Consider the following 18,490-nt stretch of genomic DNA (forward strand, 5'->3'; position numbering starts at 1 on the left):
TTTGGGCTGACCAGAAGTTAATTTTGGACAATTAAAGGCATTGTCCAAAAGCCAGGGGTATAGATTGCCTCTCTAGGAACACTTTTGCAGTGTTTGACCACTCTCTTTGTAAAGAAATGCTTCCTAATGTTAAGTTTGAACCTCCCCTGATGAACTTTGAGCCACCCCACAGGTCCTGTCACTAGATACCAGGGAGAAGAGAACAGCACCTCACTTCTCACTGCCACTCTTCAGGAAGCTGTGAAGAGCAATGAGATTGCCCCTTAGCCTCTTTTTCTCAAATTAGACAAAGTTTGGCATTGTTAAAGTTCAAATCTGGATCTTCTTTTCAATGGAGCTTGCCTTGTTTTTTTCTGGAAAATACTCCACCATATTTAGAGGCTGTTCTGTGTGTGTTAACACAAGAAAACACCGTTTGAAATTACTATAGCAAAATTATCATATTTAAATAAGGTTTTTTACTGTTTTTGACTCCTCATTGTTTGTTATTTAATTTTAGCATTTGAAAACTTTAATACCACGTCAGGCGGATTTGCAACTACAGCAGATTTCAGAGCATTTTGAAATAAAATCCAAGGCAATGGAAGATAATGTAGCTCGTATACGTATTGCAGAACAGCAGAAAGTTCAGAAGCTCCAACAGGAAAAAAGATCTCAAGATAGTGAAAAGGTGACTACTTACTTTTTATTGACTTCTGAAAAGTATTTTTTCTAAGTTAGGTACCTAGTGACTTGGATAAAGCCAGTGTGAATGCTTGTTAATTCTGTGCTATAGGGTCATGCTTATACAAAACCAAAAAGGAGTATACTGTATCATTAATATGTAGATATGAAGGTAATATTTTGTTACAAACTCTTTAAAATATGAATATGAATATTTTAAAGTAACTTAAAGTATTATATGCATATTGTCATGCATAGAAAATACAGATCTGAAATCACAGTGTAAATTTCACAACAGAATGTTTTTAAGGTGTCCTTGTAAAAGTGATTTGCAACATTCATTTGTGAAGAAAAGATGAAGCATTTCTCAAAAGCTGGTAAAAGACACAAGCAAGGGAGCCCAGAGTGTATGTGGAATCAGAACATCTTGCAGCTCTATGTATCTGTATCTAAAGCTATAGGAACATTCAGGCAAATTGCAGCCCGTAGCTTATGAGAGGAACTAGCCATCTATCCAAAGGTTGTATAGCCACAATGAAACTGAAGTTGACTAGTTCCAGATGAACTTTAGACAGCTGTTTAACAAAAAAGAGCCTTGCTGTGGCTATTCAGCTGTTCTATTTCTGCTACATGAACAAGAATGAAAAAAAAAATCATGTTTCCAGAAAAGAAATACAAACAATATTCAACCCACTTTCAAAATAAAATTAAATAATAAATTAACTAATTTTAATATATAATTTAAATAATAAGTAATAATAAGAATAAATATTATAATAATAAATTAAATAACTTTAATAAAATTAAAAATAAATTAATATCTTATTTGATATATACATGTTTATTTTTAACTTTCTTTGGCTCTTTATAAAAAAATTATTTTCTGATCAGTTCCACCTTAAAGTGCATGCATCTGTAATTCACTTTAACTAGCATGGTTTAAGTGTTTGTTACTTCTAGATCATCAGAGACTCATTATTCAAGGCCAATATTGCCAAATTAAATTCTCAGTTTCTGAACTACAAACCTGGTACTCTCAGAAACTGCTAAATTCTGAGCTGGAATTTAATGCAAGCCCTTAAATGCCTATAAGGCACTGAACAAAAACTGGTGTTCTTCACAGATGTGCTTCTACTGCATCATAGCACTGGTTAATGGAGACACAGCACACATACTGCATATTGGATGCACCCTCAGCAAGTTTGCTGACGATACCAAACTGTGTGGTAAAGTCAACATCCTTGAGAGAAGGGATGCCATCCAGAGGGACTTTGACAGGCTCAAGAAATGGGCTCATGCAAAGTGCATGAAGTTCAACAAGACAAAGTGGAAGGCTGAGGCAATCCCATGCACAAATACAGGCTGGGAGGAGAATGGGTTGCAGATAGCCCTGAGGAGAAGGACTTGGGGAGTGGTGGTGGACCAGAAGCTCAATATGAGCCATCAGTGTGTGCTTGCCCAGAAAGCAAAGTGGGTCCTAGGCTGCACCAGAAGAAGCACAGACAGCTGGAAGCATAGGCTCCACGGTGACCTTATAGCAACCTTCCAGTATCTGAAGGGGGCCTACAAGAAGGCTGGGGTAGGGTGTCTGCAAGAGTGTGTAGTGAGAGGACAAGGAGGAATTGTTTCAAACTTGAAGAGGGGAGATTTAGGTTGGACATTAGGAAAAAATTCTTCCCTGCGAGGGTAGTCAGACACTGGCACAGGTTGCCCAAGGAATTTATAGCAGTTCCCTCTCTGGAAATGTTCAAGGCCAGGTTGTATGAGGCCTTGAGAAACCTGGTCTTGTAGAAGGGGTCCCTGCCCATGCAGGGGTGTTGGAACTAGGTGATCTTTAGGGTCCCTTCCAACCCAAACCATTCTGTGATTCAATGATTCTATACATGTAGCATTTTCTGATAATGGTACATAAAAATATGTATCTTCATCCTCAAATATCGAAAGCATATACTAGCATATTGCTAAACTGTGAAAGTATTGTGAATGTAGAATGATACTTTAATTTCAAATGCTTTTTCTATCTTCTGTTTAATGATATAAAAATATTAAGTTTATTAGTACAGTGGCTGTGAATATCCTTAAGACAAGGGTTAACTGTGGGCAGAAAATAAACATTCCTTTGTTTTCATCGTATTTTAGTGATCCAATTAAAAAAACCCCAACTGCTCAGCCCTGAAGTCTGATATACTCTTTTACGTTCTTCCTAGAAGTTGTTTTTTTTTTCCTTTTGGCTTAATTGCAAGTACTTCATAGATATATAGGCAGCATATTAGACCCATGTGGTATATTTTGTTTCTGCTCAAGTATCTGAACACTTAATGTTGAATATTCAGCATCGCTTAGGAAGAAGGAGACAAAATGAAATAATGGCCAGGATTCAAGCAGCAATTATACAGGTTCCAAAGCCACTACCAAACCGTGACATAAAAGCTACTGAAGCCAGAAAATTCTTAAAGAAGAAAAGAGAAGCAGAGGTAATTATCACTTATATTCTTTGAAAGTTAATTAATGTAAACTTAATAAACTTGTAAAGCACATGGTGTTCCAGGAGCATTTGCATTTACAAAAAGTGTACTTGTACCATACTAAAATTGCTAATATAACTGTTAAAGTTACACAGTAGAGTCAACGAGTTAAAATTGGGCTAAATATGAGAATTTTTAGGATTCAGTATTTGTTACTTAGGAAGAATTTGTTTCAATGTAAGAGCAAGTTCTTGAATGAATACCGTAGGTAGGTACTAATTTAATTGCTGGCAGTATTTTAGCTTCTTGTTTACTGATTAGAATATGTGAAATAATAACATTAGTGTTTCGTTCTCATTTGTGCATAATGAAGTTCTGTGCCATAATATTTATGACCTATTCTGTAACACAGTATAAAGCTGTCTGCTCTATCAAAAACATGAGTAACAGTTGGAATTATAGTCTCAGATCAAGTCAAGAGATGATAGCAATGCAACAATAAAAAAAAATAAATCTCTATCATCTAGAGCTGAAGAGTACTTGAATTGCAAGCTTAAATTTCATGGATCATATTGTCATCAAGAGTCCAAATATTTGCCAGTTTTTAAAACTGCACAACTGAGGCAGGTACATTTAAAGGCAGAGTGTAGGAATATAGTTGCCTAAGTAACCATCAGGGATGAATTCAACCCTGTATAAAGGAGATCATAGCCCAGAGTATCTTGTTTCGAATCCCTGAATGGTGGGATGCTACAGTCCTATGTAAAAATTATAATTATCCTGCAGAATGAACAGATTCAAAACCTTAGGATTTTCTCTCTGGTGGATGTAGGTACAGATCAGAAGAGGACAAAGGTTAGGAAATGAAAGGTAGAAAAAGTAAATAGTCTTGCCTTTTTTTTGATCTAGCTGATGCCTAATATATTTTCAGTGTAAACATTTCTGTTGTACTAATATGACATGAAAATAATTTCCTAATTCTTATTCTGTTCAACCTTCCTTATGATGCTTTGTGAAGAGAAAAGAAAGATTAGATTTTGTGTTATACCCTTAGGATACATACAAGGATATTAAAACGTTTGAGAAGTCAATGGCTGGAAATGCCTCTGCAGTACACAGCCAAGTCTTGGACAGGTAATACTTGGATATTATATTGTTAAACTTGGACAGGGTCCTATCTCAGGTGCCTAGTATCTGTGTATCTGTGTTGATAGCTATTTGAATGACATGGCTTGTTTATCTTTAAACTGTGATTTTCCTTTGAGTGTTTGTCCCATTAACTCTGCAAATGTTTCAGCTCCAGCACTGCTACAGTGTTTTCAGTTTACCTGTAATTGTACTGGGTGATGGCTCAAGCTTCCTTCTCTCCATTTTTTGCTGTATACACAGTAATAAAGGGCACAGAGTAGACCTCTTCCTATATGTTCAAATCAGGCATTTGAGTCTGCAAAATCGGACTTGCAGATAGAAGAGAATGGTTGTGGACATAAACATTTCAAAGAAAATATAGAGAAGTAGCCTTTCTCCTTTGAGTTATGTCTATACACTTGTGGATAATTTTAAGTAACAGCCATTCTGTGCCCTTTATTGATTGGTGTGCCATACTCATGCATACTTCTGTGAGTAAACAACCTGTGATTAATAATGTTGCAAAACTACACTCCGAGTGCATGGATATATTAAAGAATAGCCAACCTTTATTTGATATTCTGTGAGTCATTCTAATTTCCTGTTTGTGAAGAATTTGGCTTCATACTAGTAAACAGCCTAATTGATGGCTGGCTGAGGTCAGTTCTGTGGCCCTATGCTGGACTTAATAGTGATTGTGGAGTGCAAGGGTATCAAGAAGTACTGGCGGTGCCTGCAAAGAGTACTGGCCAAAATAATTATGTTGTGCATTTGTCAGACCTACACAGGCATTTCTATGAAAACACTTCTAGGAGCTATAATTCCTATAAAGTCAGTGATATGTTTTATTTATTCATTCAGTGTTGTACAAGAATCATTGCAAACACAGACCTTGAAAGCAACAACCTTAGAAACTACAGCACCAACAGCATCTGAGCTACTAAGTGTTTATTCAGATGATGAATACATAGGAAAAATTCAAAAACGTTTGGAGGAAGATACATTTTCTAGAGAACAACGAGAAAAGAGACGACAAAAAATGCTAATGGAACAGTTAATAGCACATGAAGCTCAAGAGGTGAGAAAATGTGTACTGAAATATATAACCCATGAACAATTAGTAATCAGAAAATGTGCTTACAAATATAGAACAGTATTTTTGTATGCTTGAATAAAAGTTGTAGGAGATAAATGGAGGTGTATATGCTTATCTCTGAAAATAACTTTATGCCAACCATTTTCTTTCCTTGGAAAATGGAATATTGTCCATTCTTTCTCTCGACCTTTAAGTTGTACTTCATCGTTGTAAATCATAAAGGATCAAATGAAGGTAGCAAATCTAAGATTATTAAAAATTAGTTGAAGACTTACCTTCTATTTCCTATCCTCCCCTTGCCCAAGATGAACTTCAAATCATCAAATTGTATACTGTTTCTGAAGGAGGCACTAATTAAACAAACAACAAATGGGGCATTCCTTTGCGGAAAATGTGTTTAAAGACATGCTTTTTGAAGTTTTAGGTCTGGACTGCATGAATTCTGAAGTGGTTGAACTGGGTGATATGAACAAGAAAAACACTTATTTTGCTGATCGGAGCTTTGATTTTTCACGTGTAATGGAGTAGTGTATCTTGGGAAGGTATCTTTGTTGTGTCCAAAACCGGAAGTTTCAGTTTACTCCATTTGAATCCTGCCCTTTTCAGATTCTTCCTCAGACATTTGTCATTCAAAAAGCAGCTTCTAGATAGCTGACCTCACAGATCTCTTTAATAATGATTGCATCAAACAGAACCTAGTAGTCTACTGAGCTTCTGTAATTTATAGTTATCTTTTATTTTAGTATTGCACTGTGAGTCCTTAGATTAGGTCATAGGTCTTGAGCCCAGAGTAGTTTAGCCTCTGATATTGTATAATAATGCACACTTAAGATGTGGGGCATCTCTGAAAAAGAAAGTTATGAACTTTATACACACACACACACACACACACACACACACACACACATATATTTTTAAGCATTGGCATATAGTATCTGGAGATGTGTTTTTAGTTGTTGAGAAAAAACCCTACATTTATTGGGATAAGCATCTAAAAAATAGATGACTTCTCAGTATCTCTCCTAGACCTTTATTCCAAGAGAGAACACCTGGAGTGGCTTAGACGAAGAGTCCTATCCACATATTCCACCTTGGAGTTCTCACTCAAAGAAATTCTTTGTGATGTTGTTGTTGATACACATAGGCCATGAAGGAGTTTTGCAGCTCAGTTGTCTGAATTCACTATTGTATCAGAATTTACTCTTCACCTGCTGTCAGCTGGTACAGCCCCAGCATAACCCCAGGAGACTGGACTGGTAGTTTCAATAGGCATGGATACCAGCTGATGGCCATGTGGCCAGCAGCAGCCACTGAAGCCTCTGGGGCATGCAGTAGCAGCAGCTCAGCAAAGCCAGTCCAGGCTGTTGAGGGCATCAGGCAGCCAGTCCACCTGTAGCTGAAGGAGGAGACGTTTCATTTTGAAGACAGAGGAATTGTTGCAATGTGCTGCCCATCAGACTACCTCCAGTGAGACTCCAAAGCAAGGCAAAAGTAACATCAGTGTTCCTAACTTTGCAGGAATTAAAATCAGCTATGAGAGAGGAACAAGAAAGTCATGGACTGCAGGAATTAGTAGGGAAGGCAAGGAAAGCAGTTGAGTAGAACAGTAATCTGTCCGTATCAGACAATCTTTTTAGTGCTAATTTGTCTCTAAATTATCAGGGGAAGATCTGACTGCTTCAAACTCTATGAGATTTCAGAAATCAGATATTGCTTGACTTAGTGTGGAGCAAATTGAGATATTTTCTTTTAAAATTTTTTAAAGAAAATTATATGAAGTAATTGAACCCTACTTTCTCCCTCTATTAGAGGTTCTTTGAACCAGAAAAGATTTCCAGGCTGAAACTGTAGCTTTCTTGTAGACATTAGGGTCAGAATTTATCTATACTGCATTAAATTTGAACATGGGGCATTGTGTGTTGGAATACTAGAGTATTTAGAATCAAATTAATTTCATCTCATCAGAGTGCTTTAATGTATTTCATGTTCATATGTATAAACCTCTACTAGAAGGATCCTGTGCCAATTTTTGCTTATTGGCACACTACAAGTTGTAGTACAAGTTGCAGTCTGGGAAAAATGACAGCTTTAAAATTGCATGTCATTCCTGTCTGTAAACACAGAGTGAAGCCAGACAGATTTTCATAGGTAGGAGTTGAAATTTTTTTCTTATCTTTCCAAAATTATCTCTCTGAAAAGAAGTTACTGTCAGCAGTAAATTCAGAAGATGAAAATGGTAGGGGAAATGAAATGTTACCATATTATTTCTTGTCAGATGAGTAGATTCATGTATGCTCAGGTGTAAATTTTGGTGACAAAGCTTATGGCTACACAACAGGACAGAATTGTTACATGTGCGTATAAGTCAAACAGGGAAATAGAAAAGCATGATATAGTAATTATGTATGAGCAACATGAAGCATAAATACAGCAAAACTTTGGCCACTTGATGCCACTGTTGTCTTGAACAGGTAAACGGGAAAAAAGGCGTGTGTTACACTTTCAGTAGTAGTTTTTCACATGATTACTAAGGTGTCCCATTTATAATGCTTATGTTTTTTTCAGACATGTCACAGTTCTCTGTGAAGAAGTTGATGGAAAATGTAAGGCAAAAAGAGTATACTACCGTTATTACTCTGTCTCCCAGTATTCCCTGAAGTCTTGTCCAGTCCATTCTTGTTTATATGAAAGACAGGAACAGTCTTTGATTCTGCGATCCAATGAACACCATTTTGCTTACTGAATATTTTCTTATGAAAATGCTTTGCATTTGGTGTCCTGAATCCTGATTTATGTATTAATCTGAGTTAACTGCTGTTTCAGATATTCTTGTTCTTCAAAAGTTTCTGGCTGGTTCTTTTTAGGTCTACTTAGAATGTCCAGACATTTGATTATCTAGTGTACTGAAGTTCTCTGCCCTCTAGATAACAAAGAAAAGGTGTACTTTGGGTGCCCTGAGGTGTTCTAGAGGAGCATTTTCCCATTTCCTTTAAAAAGAGAATATTCACTTAGATGAAGTGGTATGATTCAAGCATTGGAATGGGCTGCCCACTGAAGTGGTGGATTCTCCGTCCCTGGAGATATTTAAAAAAAGACTGGATGTGGCACTCAGTGCCATAGTATAGCAACCGCAACGGTGGTTCAAGGATTGAACTCGATGATCTTATGAGGTCCCTTCCAACCCAGCCAATTCTATGATTCTATGATTTCTCACCAGGCCAGCTATTTGCACAATATAATTGCTGGTTTGAGTATGACAGATAACCACTCAATTAGGGTGGCTCCTTCAGTCCTCTGTGAATTAGGATTTGAAGAACCATTTTCCTCTGGTGGAGTACTTGTTGCTATATTAATCCATGATTGGGAATAAGCAGTTGCAGTTAAAGAAAACAATGGATGTTTACTTGGAATAGGAAGCAACATCTCTGCATCCTTTACTGTTCCTTGAAATCTTAATGAAATACTGAGTCCAAAGAAGCAATGGATAGACCTGAGGCAGCAAAAGGTATCATATCTCCTTTTATTGCCTTGATTTCCTGACTTTAAGAGACAAATGGACAGATTAACTCTTCGGTAGTCAGTGCTATTGGAAAATTTTGACACCTGTACTATATCAAATAACATATAGCATGAATATGGATGTATACATATAAAATTGTTACTAATTGTTACTACTGTATTGGTTTTCATTTTCAGCATTCAAAATTAGATAATAGTTTTGTATTGGGCTTTATAGGAAGACAATGTTGCATGCAGGTGACACACATTGTGATTAAAACCTGAGATGATTACTTCTTTGCCATTAGAGCTACCACATAGTGTCATGAGATTCAGTGCTAGGAAAGAGGAGTGCAAAGTTGATATTTTGCCTAAAATAAGCAAAATATTGAGAGATTATTTTATCTCTTAGTGTTTGCAAGTCAGTATTTGTTTGGAATGTATTTTATTCTCAGCAGCTGTAAAGACAATGGAACTTAAAAATATGGGACGAGTTCTGTTTAAAAAATACTGGCTTCTTCCTAATATCAACATTAAAAATCTAAATTTATTAGAAAGTTGTTTTTCTTGTTATTGCAATTAAAATAACATTATATTTCAGCTTTGTGTTAGAAGTCTATCATGGATACCTTTATTGAATTGTGTAGCACAGATCTAGACTTCTTTATAGAGTACTTTCTTTCATAATAATATGATAATATGTAGTAAAATTTGATATTTAATTTATAGTTGAATTTATACCATGTGTTCTGCCATCTGTCTATCACACACATCTAATGGAAAATAAGCCAGGTAAAAGGAAAATGGAAGTGGTATTTTATTTTGTTCTGGGGTTTTTTGATTGTTTTTGTTTGGTTTTGGTTTTTATCATACCACTGCTAACTAGCTTTGCCTGTTCCTCTGTTCCTAGCAAAATAAATTTGAATTCTTCAGATCAGTTCTGAATTCAGGTCCTTAAATTTGGACTTATGTTCCGTAGCAGTTTTGCTGCATCTGAAACTAATGTCCAGGGAATCAGAAACTTCCTCTAAAATTCATTCTACTGTAGGACTGGTATTTGTCAACAGAGCCCAAAAGGGAAGTGGATGTTCTTTTCTTAGAACTCAAAACTAGTTTTGAACTGTAAAAGTAGTGAGGCAAAACTTCAGGTTAGGTTAAACATTAATTTAGATACCAAGAACAGTATAGAGAAGTGTAGTAGTGAAAAAACACTTTTAAGTTTTTTAAAGTACTATGAAAAGTAACAGTCCACAGCTTTCACAGTGTCTGTGCACATCAACCACTCTTCACACAATGGTTCAAATTTATTTTCTTATGGTACTGAATAGGGCATTCTATTCATGTCACAATGAGAACACTAAAACTGCTACCTGGAAGTCTTATATTTTCCTCTGTTGTTAATGCTTCCCCATAGTCTTAGTCTCCTGAATGGAGGACATAATTACCCAAATCTCAAGAAGGAAAAAAAATTCAATCCTGTAGAAAAAAAGACTCATCAAAGATGAATAAGAGTAAGGCTGAGAGTGGGAATTGCTGAGAGCAGGGATAAGTAAGGGAAATTATGATGGCTAAACAAATTGAGGAAAGGTTGTATTTTTCCATTCAGAAGCAAATATTTGAAATATCATAGAGACATAGAATAGTTTGTGTTGAAAGGGACCTTAACAATCGTTGAGTTCCAACCCACTCAGGGACACCTCCCACTAAACCAGGTTGCTCCAAGCCCCATCCAACCTGGCCTTGAACACTTCCACATGTCCCTGGACATTGACAGTCTCACCTCCCTCACACGAAAAATTTCTTCCTAATGTCTAACATAAACCTACTCTCTTCCAGCTTAAAGCTGGAATATCAAGGTTTCTTTGTACATATGAAAGTGCTGAGCTGTTCTGCACAATTATACTTTTACTGCATAGTTTCAGTTAATAAATACTTATATTTAACTTTCATAGTTTTACAATTCTTGTATAGTTTGCAAAAATATACTGAGAAATTGAAATATGTTTTGTTCCAGGTTCCAATATCAAAAGAGCAGGCAAATACTGTTACATGACTCCATATTTCTTATATGAGATGCTAATGAGTTGTCTTTGAAATAATTCATAAACTGTGCTTAATACTACCTTATCTTCTAGGAGGCTTACCGAGAGGAACAACTTATTTACAGACTAATGAGACAATCTCAACAAGAACGGAGGATTGCTGTTGAACTCATGCACATTCGACATGAAAAAGAGGTGTTAAGGCAAAATAGAATTTTTAGGGAAAAACAGTATCAAGAAAGACGACTGAAAGAGTTCCAAGAAGCTCTTGATAGAGAGAAGGTAAAATATTATTTGCTCCCTGAATCGCTGTAGAACTGCTACAGTGCCTTCCTTGTATGAAGTAGAATTTGTATTTTCAACAGCTAGAATTAAAGAATTTTCAAGGGAGTAATTTAAAGATTAATAAATTGTTTTTTTTAAAGGTCAAAGTTACAGATAAGTTAATAAGATATGAAGCTGAGCAACTGCAAGTGTAATTTTGATCTTCCAAAATAAATTTAACTTTGTAGGGAAACAGCTCTGTATGCTGATGTTAAGAGGCACAGTCTTGCAGAGGTAAAACGAAAAAAGACATAAAATCTTGTTTCAAGTATCATGTTTTTATTTTCCTTTAGACATTATCTGCTAACATCCATTTTGGCTACTGCTGATGATTTTCACTCATGAGTGCTAATTTCTACCTGGTAACTTAGAACTAATTAGAACTGATTAATAAATTAACAGAATTCATAATTCTGTGGCAAGCCACCAAGTGGTATGTGTTGCCGTAGTAGGCCATAATATGGTGGTAACAACCTTATTTTGGTTTTGCCAAAAAAAATTAGCAGCCTGAAATATTCCAACAGAGATAGAATTACATGTATTCGGCAGCTATAGCTATTGATTACTTTATTTCTTTAAGCACTCTTTTGGCCTAAAGGAACACATCATCACTGGAAGAAACAGTAACTTTCTACTATAACCAAAGATCTTTCTCAAAAATTGAACAGCGTATTTGTTGTTTTCATAGCAAACTATTTGCAGATCAGAATCTTGTAAGTTGTCATGCATTTCACTGTGGGTTTCAGTGGAAATGAGTCTTTGCTTATGTATCTGCCTAGTTGTTCCTCAGGAAGATCGAACAGCATCATGTCATGTTTCTCAGCCCACAAGCACTGAATATATTCTTAATTTGTTTGTCATGAAAGAAGTAACATATTTCTCCTTTATTTCATTATATTTTAGCAGTTAGTATGCAAAAAACCTTGGAACCTAAAGAATCAATAGAATTTTTCAGATTTTTTTTTTCTGTGTGGTTATCTGCTTTCTGGCTATCCAACTCTGGTGAGAATCTATCTGTTTTCATTTCTTGGGTTAAAAGTTTATTTTGTTTCCAGGTCTGTGCACTTCTCCGCTTTCATTTTCTTTGCATCTCAGATTTACTCTTTAAAAAAAATTCTAGGCTTTGGCAAAACAAGAAAAAATTGATTATGAAGAAGAAATTATCAAAGAGAGAGAACGTCATGAGAAACATGCTGTTGAAAGAGCTCAGGCTCGTTATAAAAAGCATTATTCTATGTGTTGGAAAATGATCAACGAAATCATTGATCTAGCAACAAAAGTAGGAGAATATCGTACACTGACAAACAAGTGAGTATGGTGCTATTTAGGAAAAACTAATAGCTATTAGGTAGCTGTTAGGCTTCATTATTCAGTCTCATTTAAGCACCAGAAACATCTTATGCAGATTCTCAGATACAGTAGAAGAGAGCTCCAATTTATTTGTGTAGGACAATGTTATTACTTCAGTGCACTGGTACATCATACAAGAGTGAACTGCTGCTAAAGACTTAGCATAATTTCATGGAAACTCACCAACTTTAATCCTTAGGAACCCAAGATTCACTAGTTCTACTGCTTGTGAAGCTACTGACTTCCATTTTTCATGAACAATTTGCCTACTTTAGAAGTAGGCAAGAAGTGTTAGAAGTAAAGAAGTGAGTGATACACTTCTCATTCTTGCTTGTCCCACTAGCTGAATGCTTCATCAGTGTAGTACAAACTGTATGAATTTCTTAAGATGTATCATCTTGCATGGACTGTCCAAGAAGCAACTGAGTCCCAAATCTTCTGACCCTTTGTGCTGTGATTACCTCTTCTGACACACTGTAACTGTGAAGGGTTTCTGAGAAAGTCCTAAAAAGGCAGCAACCGTCAAGTGCTAGTGCTGTAACAATGTTTCCAAAACAGAGTTGGGTGTTGTTACTGTTTCTCCTTCCACTAGTATTCAGTGATTAGACTTTGAAGTAAGGTTTGCAGCATTTGGAAGCAGGCCAAGGTCCTTATTGCCTTCCAGTGTAATTGCATTTTAAAATAATAAAGCTGTGACCATATGAAATACGTATTATTATATTTTATGAGAATTATATGATTCTAGGCCTGATAGTTACTTGGTAAAACAATCAGCCTAGAAACACTTTAATTTCTGGTTTGATTTCTTTGCCTGACACAGTCATAGTTCCATTCAAGGTAGTGTCACACTCACTTGTACTGCGTGGTGCACAGCAATGTGTTAGAATATCTGAAATATCTTTCCCAAATAAGTATATCGAGGTTGTACTTGCATTTGCTGCCACTAAAGGTGTTTCTTCCTTGTGCATGTTGCACACAATGTGTATTAAATAATTTTTGAACAGCATATGCAGAGTTTATTTAAAGCTATAACACTCAACTATCTACAGTATTTACAAAAAAAAAAAACCACACACACACCCCCAAAAAAAAGAGAAAAAACCAAAATCCATTTGGATTTGATGTAATATTAAATGGTAATAGCAGCCTTCATTTTGAGCATATTTAGCAACCATAGTATTCTTGCATGACATATGTTAGCATCCTCTTTGCAATCAACTTGCTACTATACTCAGGTCAGCATGTTTCATGTGAGTATTTTTCATTTTTGAAAGAAAAAAAAAATAGGAAGTTTGATTGCTCATATAATCCTGAACTAATTTTAGCTTCCAGGGAAAAAATCATATATATTTTTAGTGAGGAGACTTTACTTTATGAAAGGAAAGAATGTTTTGGAGCAGGGCAAAGTAGCTAAAAAAAACCTATTACTGTACAGCTCTGCCAGCCAAGTACTGGCCAAGTATTTTCACTTCACTGAAGCCTGCAAGTGCGCACTGCTGTCAAACAAGTAACCAAGCACTTAAAAAAGCCCTAATAATTATCAAATCATTATAAACTATATGTAGTTTAGCATATGCTTGTTTATGATTGTGATTCATCTGAATGTGAGTCTACTGTTTTCAAATATCTAACTTGTTTAATTTTTGTTTTGGAACTTACTCTTTTCCCTTTACTTCTGCAGCAAAATTCCATTAAAACTAATGCGTGATTGGAAGGAATTTTTTTTTCATGGAAAACCAATATATGAACAAGCCTCAATTCAGTCTTTGCCACGTAAACCAAGCCCAGAACAACTTGTAGAACTGAATAAAATAGCTCTATTAGATGACAAAGATTATGGTGAATACAAGGTACATCAAACTGGTGATGAGTAGTGGAAAATAATACACCTTGCTAATCATACAGATTTTGTTGTGATGTTTCGTTTGTTTTCTGTTATTAGTTTCTGATAACAGCACATGACATGCATTATCTTTTCATTGCCTGAGGATCTATATATAATACACGATTTATGGTAGTAGTTCTGGATAGCTGGTGCAATTTCAAAGTAGGCATAATTTCATTCTTCTATAAAATACTGGTTATATTTCTCTTTTGAGCTTGTAGGATCAACATATAAATTGCAATACAATTAATTTTAACTAAGTGGAATTTGAAAGTATGTCTATCATGTTATCTTATGTTTATAATGCCACCGTGTTTGAAAATGCAATAGAACGTAGCCAGCAAAAGCAAGTAAAATGAAACAAAACATCTGCTATGAAACCTGATACTCTTAGCTTCTGCAGTTTTGAATGAAAGCTTTCTGAGATCTATTGGTTTAGGTCATCCATTAGTTCTAAGATGGTAACGATTATGTATAGTTCATTGAAATGGCTGACATTTTTGTTACTTCCTATTAAAATACAAGCTGCTGTTTTTCAGAGTGCCTTAAACCATTTCTTTGACTTAACAATCACTATGTAATTTCATGAGTGAAAGATGAAAGATGAAACGTTTCTCTATAAAAAATGCATTTTACAATTTTTTCCAAACTACGTTATCAATTTTCTTTGGGGAAAAAAAAACAGCTATGTTTTTAGTCTTTTCAAATAATCCTTTTAACTAGAATAGGGCAAAATTATTGCAAATAGTCTATCTTTGACTTGTGGGGATATTATAACTAATATATATATAAAGCATATATATATATACACAAAATGTATATATATACACTATATATATATATATATATATATACATATGTATTTATATTTATTTGTATATATGTATGTATACCCCCATCTTGAGCCAATTGTTATGCTTTCTTTTGTGAAGACCAACAAGGAAAACATACAGGAGAGGTAAGCGGGAAAACAGTTACTGGGAAAAAAGAATGAAAAATGAAGTTTTGCACTCATAATGTTGTTTTTATCACAAAGCTATAGTAGTCTTCTCTATGTGTAGGGTCATTGAAGGGCATGACTGTGTAATGAGACATTTAAAAACCCTTTTTCATTACCAGGTTTTTCAAATGCTCATTCACATAACTATTTTTTTCCTGGATGTTATTAGTCTTATGCCTTTCTGCATCAGAATTCAGCAAAAGCATGTATCATATGATGTGTAAAATTGTAGGCACCAATTCATATGTACACCTTCTAAAAGCTAAATTAAACAGCTAATACCTTCAAAGTTTTGCTAATATGGGCAGGGCATGCTTTCAAAGTTTGTGGTGATTTTCTTAACCCTAAAGAAAAACAGCCCATCACAGGCAATTGGGCTCTCTCAAGAATATTAAGTTTACGTTACAAATGCTGAGTAAAACGGTCAAATGTATTTGATAAACTATTATAACAAAATACAGTGCTATCAGTTTTTTACAAGCTTGACATCAGGCTGAGCTTGAAAATGTTTTGAAACTACCATCAGTTATGGCTAACCACTTAGTAAATTAATGGAATAATCCAAACCAAACATAACAGTAGGCATTGCTCAAAATATTAAATAATTTCTAGTTGCCATGAAGAGTGTTGGCCAGGAGTTCTGTACCTCTCACCTGGGTGCCTGAAAACTGGTTTCTGGCAGGTAAGTTACTTTACCTCAAGACAGGTACTGGTTAAAAGGACAAGAAGTCTGAAAGTTTGGTACTTTGAATGGGGAGTACATTCCATTTGGAATGGATTTTTCCTACAGGTCTTACAGAACTTAAAACAACTGATCCATCTCTATCTTACATGCTTCAGGAAGAAAGATAGGACAAGGTTTTTGGTTTTTTTAAGAATGTCTTTTCAGTTCCATGTTAAGGACATTTTCTGAGTTACATTTGAGAGGGTATATTGTACAACTTTTTTTTTTTTTTTTTTTTTTTAACTGATAACATAGGTGATATTTTCACTTAGAATGATAATAAGGTACATTGAGTTATTCTCAATGTACTTATTTTATGCTTATTTTAAGTCAACACTAGTCAAGTTTTGTTAGTAGAATGTGTGTTGGCAATATATCACTGATGATAGTGAGTTAAAAAATAGATTGCATAGTGTACCTCAAACATGAATTCAAAACATTCTCTTCCAGCAAAACTTAGAAAGAAACTTGTGGCTTCTGTTGATGGTGATTACGTATTTAATTTATAGAATGATATAATTGTTTAAGTTGAAAGGGATGTGTAGGTCATTTAGCTCAACCTTTTTGCTCAAAGTGGGCCAACTTCTGAGTCAGATAAGGTTGTTCAGCACATTGGCTGGTCAGCTTTCCAGTATCTCCAAGGACAGAGGTTCCACAGACTCTGTGCAATCTGTCCCATGCTTAGCCACTTCATTGTGAACATTTTTTTCCCTAATTGTAATTTCTCTTGCTGAAACACTTGACTTTGCCCATCAGTCCTTTATTGACCACCCCAAGTGAGGTGGCAAGCTAAAATCTATTTGGAAATATTATTAGTCCAATATCTTTGTGATACAGGACAAGTATTATCCTGCATGCTGATGTATTCTCTTTTAACTTCTCATGGTATAATTTACATATCAGAACTATTCCAGTATTACAAGATCCAGTACTGATGGAGTAAAAATTACAATGTCAAAATTTTTTCACTTCAGTTCTTCTGACTACATCCTTCCATTTTCATCTTCCTTCCAGTATGATTGACAGTAAGAGTATCTGTATCAGCAAAATCTCATTAAGCTGTATGCTGGTAACCCATACCACTGATAAAGTTACATTAGTCTCAGAACAGGTGAACTGGAAGTTTCTACTCAGCATTTCCTTCCTTTAAAATTGTCTGAATTTTACGGTGGCTTGTTTGTTTTGGGGTTTTTGTCTGTCTTTCAAATGTGGGTTAGGCAAATATATTTATTTGAAATCTTTGCCCATAAGAATTTTCAGATTTATGTATGATACTGGAAAATAATGTTGCCCATTTTTTAGAGTCCTGCAAAGATACTGAGCTTCTGTTCCAAGTATCTGCTAATAATTTATTCTGTGGTGTTGGTTTAATGTTTTTTCCTGTTTATCTATTTAAAAATATATTCTAGGCATCATTAAAATGGTTGTAGAAGTATTTGTCTCTCTCAAGTAGATATTAGGGAATAACAACAAATGCTTAATGATTGTGATGTAGCTCCTAACAAGGATCTATTCTAAAAATATTACTTTATACTGTTCAGATTTGGTTACTCTGTATATCATGTTTATGTGTAAATGCATATCTAGAAAGTTGAGAAACAAGTCATATTGACAAATTATTTGGTAATTTGTCATTTATACAGAATATGACTGGGGAATGGTGCCCAGATGAAGATATGAGTGAAAACACACCTCCTCTCAATAATAACATATTGAGTCATGTGCTTCATAGACTGATGGAGATTTTCTATCCTCCAAGCCCCACATCTTCGCCACCTGTATTGCCTCCATTTTCTATCAAGGGATGTATTTTGGGAAAAATTTTTAGTGGAAAGAGTACCTGTGTCAAGTTTATTGAAAAAGGTAGAGATTTTTTTTCCCCCTAAAATTCTTAAAAATATTGCTTTGCATTAAAATCACTCGCATTGAAAATAGTTTGGGCAAATCTTTGCATTACTATTCTATGTCAGATTCATCTGTATTTTGCAGGGATGGGTTGCAAGTCATTCATTCGTTATCTTCCAAAATAATCTTAAAAACACCTGAACTTTAATCTAGTGTTAATATAGTACTATTACTGCCTTGAGAATTTAAAAATGCTTTTATCAGACTTCTCTGAGGATAACTGTTTTAAAAGAGACTAAAAAGATACCAATGATTGTGGGTACTCACTATACAGTGGTTACAGAGAAGAGACAGTGGGAAAAACTTTCATCAAAAGAAAAGAATGGTGCATTGCTTTGCATTTAGGGATGATGTCTTCCCATTGTTAATATAATTGCTAGTAATAGTATGTCTGTATGTATGCTCAACTC

At 35.1% G+C, this 18,490-nt stretch overlaps 1 protein-coding gene across 1 annotated transcript in view; it reads left to right on the forward strand.

Annotated features, from left to right (window-relative positions):
* The window catches only part of SPEF2 (sperm flagellar 2), an 83,706-nt gene that overhangs the window by 12,830 nt on the left and 52,386 nt on the right, over positions 1–18,490 (forward strand). The window contains 8 exon segments of the mRNA XM_030466868.1: positions 500–670; positions 2,997–3,137; positions 4,183–4,214; positions 5,118–5,334; positions 10,986–11,174; positions 12,337–12,524; positions 14,248–14,416; positions 17,819–18,038. Coding sequence (XP_030322728.1) covers positions 500–670; positions 2,997–3,137; positions 4,183–4,214; positions 5,118–5,334; positions 10,986–11,174; positions 12,337–12,524; positions 14,248–14,416; positions 17,819–18,038 — 1,327 coding nt within the window.

Source organism: Calypte anna, chromosome Z (genome assembly GCF_003957555.1).
Source record: "Calypte anna isolate BGI_N300 chromosome Z, bCalAnn1_v1.p, whole genome shotgun sequence".
Taxonomy (NCBI): domain Eukaryota; kingdom Metazoa; phylum Chordata; class Aves; order Apodiformes; family Trochilidae; genus Calypte; species Calypte anna.